Below are 10,527 nucleotides of genomic sequence, written 5' to 3' on the forward strand. Positions count from 1 at the left end.
ACTTCTGGTTTCAATTTATTGTTTCTGTGAGTAATCAAATTAGAGTAAATTCTTTGTATTAGTTATTGACATCTAATTCAATATTTATTATCCTGGAAAATGATAGTCTTAATATTTCTCTTCTTAAATTTTGGTTTTCTTATTCCAAAATAAAAGTCTTCCAAATTGAGATTTCTTTTACCCCTTTGTTTCTAAAATTACCTCCAAACCCACACTGCCAACTATGTAACAGATTTAGTTTATTCCATAATTTTAAATTAATCCTAAACACTAATCTACGGTGAAAGTCAGAAATTTTAGTATGTGTGTAAAAAGGTATACACACCTGAAATGTGTATCTAATCATAACAACAAGTAGGTAAGTATGGAAAGGGTATGTGGATGTATAGGAAAGTACAAGACAATGATTTAACAAGAGGGTGGGATGAATCCATAATTAATAAAGAGGTCACAGTAACCCAATCTGCAGATAAGCCCTTTTTGTTCAGTTATATAACATATTAAAGTGGAAACTAGCTAATTATAAACTACTGCAAAGTGACTTAATTTGAAAGACAAATATATTTATATTATTCATCATTATATTATTCATTACAGATACTTCAAAATCTGCCTGCAGACTCTCCCACTGTACACACAAAAGAATTTTAATAATTTGATTTTTTACCTTCGTTTGCTAGACACCCAATCTTTAAATTTAAGTCCAGGTAGCTCCATCCAATTTCCAAAGCTGATAGTCAACATGGAACCTTCCATATTCTATTTGAATAAAGAATGCATAATCAAAATACACATTTAAAGAGTAACATGATTTTTTTTTAACCGAACCCATCCCATTTGCTATAATTAAGCGTTCAAAAAGAAGAGTTCAAAGAAGTCCTAAAAGATTGTATAAATTACCTCTAAAAGTTTATTCCAATGACTTTCAAATACTTTCATTTGGTACTATCTACCTACATTCCATCTTTTATAGTCATACATTTACAACTCAAATTGATACTATTACCTATTACCTATGCAATACTAATAGCTATGACATAAGTCAACATAAAATTCAGATATAGAATATTAAGTCAGAGGAACAAATAAATGTTTTCACTTAAGCAAAAGGGGAAGTGTTCATTAATTTTTAATGTCTTAACTATCTTTCTATATTAAGGGATGTAAACCTGAAAGAATTAGAAGCATAGAGAAAGGAAAGAATATTTCTTAAAGAACACATTTAGACTTTGAAGAAATTGATAACATTACAAACAGAATAAGCATGTTATATGAAAGTTGAAGAGAACACGAGCGATCTTCATATTTAAAGGAGTTCAATATAGTGCAGGGAAGATTAAATTGGTATATTCATCCCCCAACATTACTAAAAATGGTCTGTCTTCAGGATAGGCTCTTGGCTGTTTCTTACGGAAGAAGCTCTGAGCTGTTAGAATATTCTACCTGCTGACCATTTTCTTGCTTTAGCTAATGCCTTACGCCTTGCTTTACAGTGTGGCTATGGAAGCTTTAACCTAACGATGTGGACTAATGGTGAACACCAGTGTTTGCTCTGGAAAGCAGGGGAATCATTTGCTCAAGCAGCCATGACGAACATGACCTAGCCACCAAAAAATCTGAACACCAAAACATGGGTAAGTATCCCTGATTGGAAACTATTTGCACATATCACAAATCATTATTGACAGAACTAAGTACATCTTTATACAAATGGACTCCACCAAAATGGACATGTACAATCTTGAGCTTGGTTTCTCTCAGATTTCACCCCATGAGCATGCTCCCTGTTGTGATTCTAATCTGTATCCTTTCAATGTAATAAAAATAAGCTTCAAGGAGTTCTGTGACTCTTAAGAGGGTAAACACAGATTCCCAGCACAAACATTCTGGAGAACAGAGTATAAAAGATTGAGAAGAGTAAAGTAAGAAAGCTAAGCACCGGGGTGAATTGATGATGGGAGGCCCATGGGGATTACAACTGAGATGGAAAAATGTACAAAATGAAGAATGAGGTTAAAAAAAAAAAAAAAGAAAGAAAGAAAATAAGAAAGCTAAGCAAAGGCAAGACCTTTCAGGGTATTTTTGAAGACTTTGTTAAAGACCAGCATACTACTCATTAGATAAAGAAGAATAACTGAGGGGTTTTATGTGTGGGTTTAACATATCTGAGGTTTATTTTATAAAAAAACTTTGTCTCAGGTATGGATGATATACTGAAGAAGAAAAATTGTAGAGAGACAATATTTTAGGGTGTGTTTAAAGAATTACAAATATGATGAGGAGAAGTAGAGTAGATGGGCACAAAACATATTTTTAAGAATGGAGGAAAATATGGTAATTGGGTTGAAATGGGAACTGAAGAAAAAGAAATCAAGGAACAGAGTTTCTGGCTCGAATAACTACGTTACAGTTCTACTCTAATATAACAAAATTAAATGATGATGATGAAGAATGATGATGAATTTAATGATAAAGATTAGTTTTAGGCATGTTGAGTTTGAGACCATCAGTGGAACACTCAGGGAAATGTATCCAGTCTGATATATAAAAGAGAACAATATGGGTCAAATGTCTTGATTTGGGAATCAATCAACATTTATATGCAAGATGAAGTACATGACAAAATCCAAAGAGAATGAAAAGTATAAAAATGACTTGGAGCAGATAGAAGCACACCCAAGAACACAAGTATACAAAGATAGTAGATGAGGATGATCAAACAGGAAGAAAAACAAGGAGACTAAATTTCAGAGAATCTAAGAGGATCACTGCCACTGTCAAACGTTGCAGACGTCAGAAAATTTTGAGACTATCAAAATAGAGCAAAAATGGAAGTTACTGACCTTCAAAAGATTCAGTGGAAAGTCTATTTCATAGCACAGCAAAAACTGACATCTATTTGGATAACAAATGAGCACTCACTATACACCTACTGTACTAACTGCTAAGGACATAGGAGTCATGAATAATTATTAGTTGCTATCACCAACAAAATGCACTGAATATTTGCATTATCCACTGAATATTTACATTATCAGTACTCTGGTTTAATCTCCCCAAAGTTTGTATTTATTCATAACCCCAAAGTGATGCTACCTGGATATGGTGCCTTGGAAGTTAATTAGAGCTGGATGAGGTCCATTATGGTAGTTATGTAATGACAGGATTAGTGGTTTTACAAAAAAAGAGAGAGATTGCTTCTTCCTCTGACATCTGAAGATACAAGCTACTTACAAACCAGGAAAAGATCACTATCTGTGAACTCAATAGGCTGGCACCTTGATATCAGAATTCTCAGCCTCCAAACTGTGAGAAACAATTTTGTTTAAGTGGTTCAGCCTATGGCACTGTTGTTATAGCAGCCCAATACAATTTCATTTAAGATCTCAAATATGTAGGGAAATAGTAGGTATTGGTAAGAAATATCTGAGATTTGGTAAACTCTAAACTGAATATGTAAATTAAAATTTTTTCACTAAACAAATAGTTCTTGAAATATTTTCCATATAATTCTTATAAAATATCAAAAATGCTTATTCTAAGATTTTATCAGTAATCAAACCTGGTTTGATTAACTATTATATAATTAACTGATACTGAACTGAAAAACATTAAAGTCCTCAGATAAAAATGTAAACATCATATATAATTATATAACAATGCATAAGAGTCAAAATGGTCTTATCAGGATGACACAGAATAAAATGTCATGGAAAATATACTCACATGCCAAGCGCCACCAGGTGGACCTTTACCGAGAACTAAATGTGGGATATAATGATGCTGTTCTAATTTCCAGTGCAAAACAGATGGATAATCATACCCAAAGTCAGCATCTGGATGGAGAAGTGTGTCGAAAAGTACTGCAACTGGATTAGATGATCGGCCCTCAAGGCCCTCAGACAAGTATTCTAAGTCCTGAATGAGTATTTTTAAAAGAAAGGGGAAAAAAAAGTTTAAAAACAAAGACATCATTAATAGTGAAAGCAGCTACTCTAATCCAGCATTTCCCAGATTGTATGCTCTACCATACAGATATTCTTTAAAATCTTTAATAGATTCTTTAGTTAAAAAAACAAACATGAAAAAAGGATTGGGTGTCAACAAAGCTAATCAGATCATTTAATTATAAAACATGATATTCCTTTTATATTTTGATTACCTACCATATCATTCCAACAGTAAGAATCAGTGCACTTCCCAAACTTATTTGAACATATATTACACCAATTAAAACTATAAGGAAATACTCTAAGAAACTCCTCTCTAGTCAAGTCAGAAAAATAAATAACTCAGCAGAAAAACTTAAGAGATCTAGCTGATAGTAATAGAAAGTGTCATTTAAAAGCACGAATTTTCGCCTAAGAAATATGTTTTTATAAATAGATATATGTTTTAGTATTAAAAAATTCAAAGAATTGACATTTAAGAAATACCTGATCAACAATGGAAAGATGTCTTGCTTCTTCTAATTTACTATGTAAGATTGTATTAGGATGTATTGCTTCTGAAGACAAATATGGTCTGTAGCCAGACAACATATAAGAAAGACATATTCCTGAGGGTCCATTTCCTATTAAAAAAAAAAGTTGATAGGCACATGCCATGTACTCTGTATTGGCTATATGACATGCATTCAAGTAAATCCCAGAAAACCATATCACATACAGAATGAGTCCTAACGTACATTATAGATTTTAGTTAGTAATGTACCAATATTGTTTGTCAATTATAAAAAAGGTATCATACCAATGCAAGGAAACCTGGGGGCACGGGAGATGAGAAAGGAAAGAGAACTCTATAAGAGGACTCTACTTTCTTCCCTATACATGTAATGTGCTCCAAAAATATAAAGCCAATAAATTAAATACTAAATAAATTAAAAAGTGGGAATAAGATCTACGACAAGGAATTCTTTCAATCATCTTTCAAAAGACAGTAGGCAGGGTGCTCCCTGGTGGTGCAGCAGGTTAAAGCACAGCACTAAGAAGCTAAAAGCCACTTCAACATAAATTCAATCCCTGCCCAGAGGTGATCCACATGGTGTGGCAGACCTCTCCTGACCCACCCCCCACTGTTCCTCCCTCAGCAGTGTACTTCGTCAGTCAGCCTGTTATGCTCCCCACTCTGTCTCTGGTGAATCCTCTCACCAACCCTGCAACTCTAGCCTGTACCCCAGTTCTTTATGCATAAATAAATAAATCTTTTAAAAAAAGACAGTTGGCAAAGAATACAAGTAGGCAATTAACCCCCAAAGGTGTCCCCATCCTAACCCAAGAAGTTATATATACTTTACATATCAAAAGGTATTTGATTATGGGATGTGTATAAAGGTGAGATAAAGTACTTTGGTTATCCAGATAGGCCCAGTCTTATAAACTCTTGAAAACAGAAATCCTCCCGTAGCTATGGTGAGAGGTAGACACAAGTTAAGAGAGAAAATAACACTGGTGTCTTGGAAGATGCAGAAACGAACAGGACCCAAGGACAGTTGAGTAGTTTCCAGAAATTGGAAAAGGCAAGAAAATCAACTCTCCTGTAGAGTCTCCAAAAAAGAATTCAGCCCTCCTGATACCTTCATTTTAGTCTAGAGGGACCTTGTCAGACTATTTAAAGTCACTAGGTTGCGGTGATTTGCTAAGACAAAGAAAGTCTATTTATCTATCTATTTATTTCTATGTATTATACAGAAGCTGTATGTTTGTGTGTATGCACACAAACACGTAAAGTTCTTTATTACCTGTACTCAGGCAGGTGGCCCTCTATACATGCAGTTAAGCTATTCATTAGCTAGCTGAGACAAAACTGGAACAGACGGTTTTGCAAGAACTGAGGTGGGCAGGTATAGGTATAGATGAAGGTTGTTTCCCCTTCCTGAACAGTCCAGCTAGAATAAGAAATAAGTCAGGGCTCCTTTCATCATTTCAAGACAGTCGAATGGAAAATCAAGGCTGGACATAAGAGGGAAAATAGAACATGAGGCATGGTTCCTGTGACATCCTAGATGAGAATACTGCAAAAACTCCCGTCATTACCCATGAGAGGAATCTTGCCTCTTTCCTTTCCAATGACTTTGAAACAAGTTATCGAAGATAATAATTAAATCGTATGCCATCAACAAACCCATGTTCCAACTTCTCTCCAATTTGGCTTCATAATAAAATATTCATCTGACTTCCATGAGTTTGAATTAAATGGAAGACATACATGACAGATAATTAAATTCATGTAATAAAATTAAATCACAAAAAATGAAGTAATTAGGTTTTATTAATAGCTTATTTTTTTTTACTTTCTTATTTGTCTAATTACTGAGGAGCTAACAAAAGTATGACAGTAATGTTAAGGTTAAGGTAATTATAAATATTACCATTGCGTACATAATGTCATTACTAACTTGCATAAGTTACTCATGAGTTTCTTTCTGTCTGATCTAATCTGTGCTCAAAATTCAATACTGTACAGTGCTCTGACAGCACTCTAATTATACCACAACGCCATACAATTACGCCAGGCAGCGTATTAAAACAATAGTATACTATCAATCCTTCATTGAAAACATTTTGTGTTCTAACACAATCTACTCTCAGATAAACTACTCTTTCCAAAGATTTGCTGGTTAGTTATTTTTTTTTTTATTATTACAAAGCTGGTTAGTTATTTTAACACATGAAAAATAAAAAGTAAGGACACTTCTCAAACCAATCCTAAGAACTAATGCTGTATAGCTGTAGATTTATAGAAGCAGTATGATAACAACTGTAACTTCAAGGAATAAATTATAAAACTTACCTATTACTACCATAGGCAAAGTCACTGATGAATCTTCAAGTAAAGAAGTTTCTTCAACTAATGGCATCGCTTGAACTTTTTGCCCCAAGTTATCACCCAAATATTGCACTAAGGAATTAAAAATCTCTCCTTCAGTTTCAGTGTCACTATAGTTTCTTAAAAAAAAAAAAAAAAAAAACACAGAGAACAAAAACAAGAATAATACAGTCAATATATTCTTTATAAAAAATCAGTCTTTACTCAAATTTTACTTAAGTCATAAAATATTCAAAGTTACATGAAATGAGAAAAGGAAATCTTCTGATTAAATCTTTCAAATTAGCAGCTTAACTACACATGTCATCATAAACCATCTTGATGGTCAACTTTAATGTCTTTAGCCAAGTACTATATACGACAAGTCCTAAATAAGTTGCCTTTATTTAATAACCAAAGACAGCATTATATTAGCAAGTTTTAGAATTCTCTGAGACTTCTTAGGAATGAATGGTTAGTTTTTCTTTTACTTTTTCTCATTAATAAAAAGCTGAGTGCATTAAAAGAAGCACATTGGGAGAAAAAGTCACACAGTTTAAGGAAAAGTTACGTAGATAATTCATAGGGTAATATTACAAACTATACATTTTGGTTAAAAAATGAAGTTTATAAATCTTAATAATTCTGAGGAAGTGAAATTTGGAAAGATCTCAATGATTATTTCCAATGTGTTTCTTTCCCAGTTGCCTCCCTAGAAACTAGTTTCAGCATTGACATCCTCATGCAGTAAATGGTGTATCCTCCAAACCCAGTCAATGTTTCTGCATTACAATAGAGATTACTTCAGAACAGAATGCTTTAATTATTTTCATCTTCATATGGTAACAAGTCAGTGTCTAGAAATATTACATTGGTGAGTATACTTATTACTATTCCCAAAATGATAAACATGTATTCACGGGATTCAATGATCATTCAGAATAAATGGGGAAAAAAAATAGGCAGAGAGTGAAATTTTTGCATCAGAGAAATTAAGAAACTCAGAGTTTCTAATCTAGCCCAGATAAAGTAGAGCACCCCAGGACACACTGACAGCTTGTAGGACTAAAGAATCTTTAACCTCTTCCCCTAACTTGGCCAGAATAATTAGTCTTCAGAAAATGGACACTAATATAAGTCCCTCCTTACAGAGCAAATATGGTCCTAGAATAAATTTCATCCCTTTCAGATCATTCTTAACTCTGATTAGATCAAAATGTACCAGTGGTGCTTCTCATTCTTTAGAAGTGAATTCAACATCAGTATTATCCTCATGCCTACCCTTGCTAAGCACAGGCTCCCCAAATTCCTTTGAATGCTTGTGACCAAAGTTACTTACTGATACCCAGGCCTGACTAATACCATTACTGCTGTTGTAAAGATGACTAGTATTTCTCAGGAGCTACAGTTGTATCTTCATTCTCTCCCAGACATCCTTACCACAATCACTGTTGCTTTCATGAATGTGACCTGGGAAATCTAATCAAAATAATCACCACTCTATGTTTTTAGTAATTTAAGAATCAACTTCACAGTATATGTATATGTATATATATATTTAGGAAGCCAGACCACTTAATATTTAATTATATTTAATATTATTATCCTATACATTCTAAAAGCAAACTGATGACCCTTAAAATGCCTGAATTAAGGCATTTTAGCAATAACTGTCATATTTGATTTTTTTTTTTTAAGATTTATTTATATATTCATTCGTACAGAACTGGGGTACAGGCCAGCGATGCGGAGGGTGAGAGGATTCACTAGAGACAGAGTGGGAAGCAGAACAGGCAGATCAATGAAGTACACTGCTGAGGGGAGCAGCGGGCGGGTCAGGAGAGGTCTGCCATGCCATGTGGATCTCCTCCGGGGGGGCGGGAATTCAGCTTAAGCAGAATGGGCTTAAGCTTCTTAGTGCTGTGCTTTAACCTGCTGCGCCACCAGGGAGGGCCCGCCATATTTGATTTTATAAAATGCCCTGGCCAGTTTCTTAAATCTACACATAAATGCAGTGAAATAAATACTACTCAAACTCCCTAAGAACATGCAAACCACAGAAAACAGTATATACTTAAATTGCAAACCATTTTTGCTTACTTAAATTTACTATAGAACTCAATTTCTGTAGAACTCATTTCTGTGTATGAGGCACTTAATATACTAAGTCTGTATCTCAAGTAAATTTTTTTTGGCCTCAGAAATTTTATTACAGCTACAATTTTTATGACTATATATTTTATAAGCTAGTCTGATGCATTACACTGGACTTTGTCATCTCAAATAACTGATTATACTGGAAGAAAAAACTTGGGCGGTTAAGACAATTAGAAACCAAATGACTTCCCTGTTGGAATCAAGAGAAGACAAACAGCTTTCAAGAGCTCAAAAACATCAGACAACACGTCATCTGATCAGGCCCTAGACCAATGTAAATACACCAAACGTCGGAAAGAAAAAAAATTAATGAACCTTTAGATATTATTCACCTTTCCTAAAAGCCACCCTTTTAAAAGTATACCATTCAGGGTTTTAAGTATAGTTTTGCAACTATTACCATTATTCCAGAAAACCTTGATCTGCCCCAAAATATATACTGTACCTGTTAGCACTTACTCCACATACTTCCTTCCCTCTCCTTAGTTACTGGCAACCACAACTCTACATCCTCTTACTGGATTTGCCTATTCTGGACACTTCAGATAAATGGAACCCCTCATAAAATATGTGGTCTTTTCTGTCTGACTTCTTCTGCTTAGTATGCTCTCAAAGTTAGTCCATGTTGTACTTCATTCCTTTTTATGCCCAAGGAAAATACCATTTTATCTACATCCCTGTTTATTCATGAGTTGATGAACATTTGGGTTATTTCTACTTTTTTGGCTATTATAATGCTGCTATGAATATTCATATATAAATTTTTACACGGATGGATATCTTAATTTCTTTTAAATGTTCTTAAGAATACAATAGTTTGGCCTACACTCAATGTTTGACATCTTAAGATTGCCAAACTTTTTCAAAGTTGTTGCAACATTCTACATTCCCAGCAGCTATATGAACATTCTGGTTTTGTGCTCTTGTTATTTTTAAAAACAGATTGATTTATTTATGCATACAAAAGCTGGAGTATAGGCCAAAGGTGCAGTGACGGTTACGGGGGTTCACCAGAGACACAGTGCAGGAGAGAACAGGCAGAATGAATGAAATACACTGCTGAAGGGCAGAGCGGGAAAAACAGGAAAGGTCTGCTATGCCTTGTAGGTCAGCTTCCTTGCAGGGAAAGGAATGCATGAAGCAGTGGCTGCTGATAGCTTGAGTGCTTAATCCATTGCACCACCAGGGAGGCCTAGTTCTCTTATCTTGACCACAGTAGCAGGTATGAAGTATTATTTCATTCTAGTTTTGATTTACATTTGCTTATTGACTAATAATATTAAGTGTTTTTTCAAGAGCCTATTGGCCATTTGTACAATTTCTTTGGAAAAAGTAAAAGCTGTCTATTTTAAAAATAGGGTTCTTGGCCCTCCCTGGTGGCCCAGCGGGTTAAATCACTGCACTGAGAAGCTAAAGCCACTTCCGCATGAGTTCGATCCCCGCCTGCCCCCCGGAGGAGACCACATGGCGTGTGGCAGACCTCTCCTGACCCGCCCACTGCTCCCCTCAGCAGTGTACTTCGTTGATCTGCCTATTGGCCATTTGTACAATTTCTTTGGAAAA

At 34.6% G+C, this 10,527-nt stretch overlaps 1 protein-coding gene across 1 annotated transcript in view; it reads right to left on the reverse strand.

Annotated features, from left to right (window-relative positions):
- The window catches only part of OSGIN2 (oxidative stress induced growth inhibitor family member 2), a 15,506-nt gene that overhangs the window by 2,900 nt on the left and 2,079 nt on the right, over positions 1 to 10,527 (reverse strand). Inside the window, exons 2-5 of the mRNA XM_004679746.1 lie at positions 6,793 to 6,947; positions 4,437 to 4,573; positions 3,727 to 3,918; positions 668 to 759 (exon numbers count right to left, since the gene is read on the reverse strand). Of these exons, the coding sequence (XP_004679803.1) occupies positions 668 to 759; positions 3,727 to 3,918; positions 4,437 to 4,573; positions 6,793 to 6,947 (576 nt within the window). The remainder of the gene's footprint in view (positions 1 to 667; positions 760 to 3,726; positions 3,919 to 4,436; positions 4,574 to 6,792; positions 6,948 to 10,527) is intronic.

This window comes from Condylura cristata, unplaced genomic scaffold (genome assembly GCF_000260355.1).
Source record: "Condylura cristata isolate star-nosed mole 26May11 unplaced genomic scaffold, ConCri1.0 scaffold00009, whole genome shotgun sequence".
Taxonomy (NCBI): Eukaryota; Metazoa; Chordata; class Mammalia; order Eulipotyphla; family Talpidae; genus Condylura; species Condylura cristata.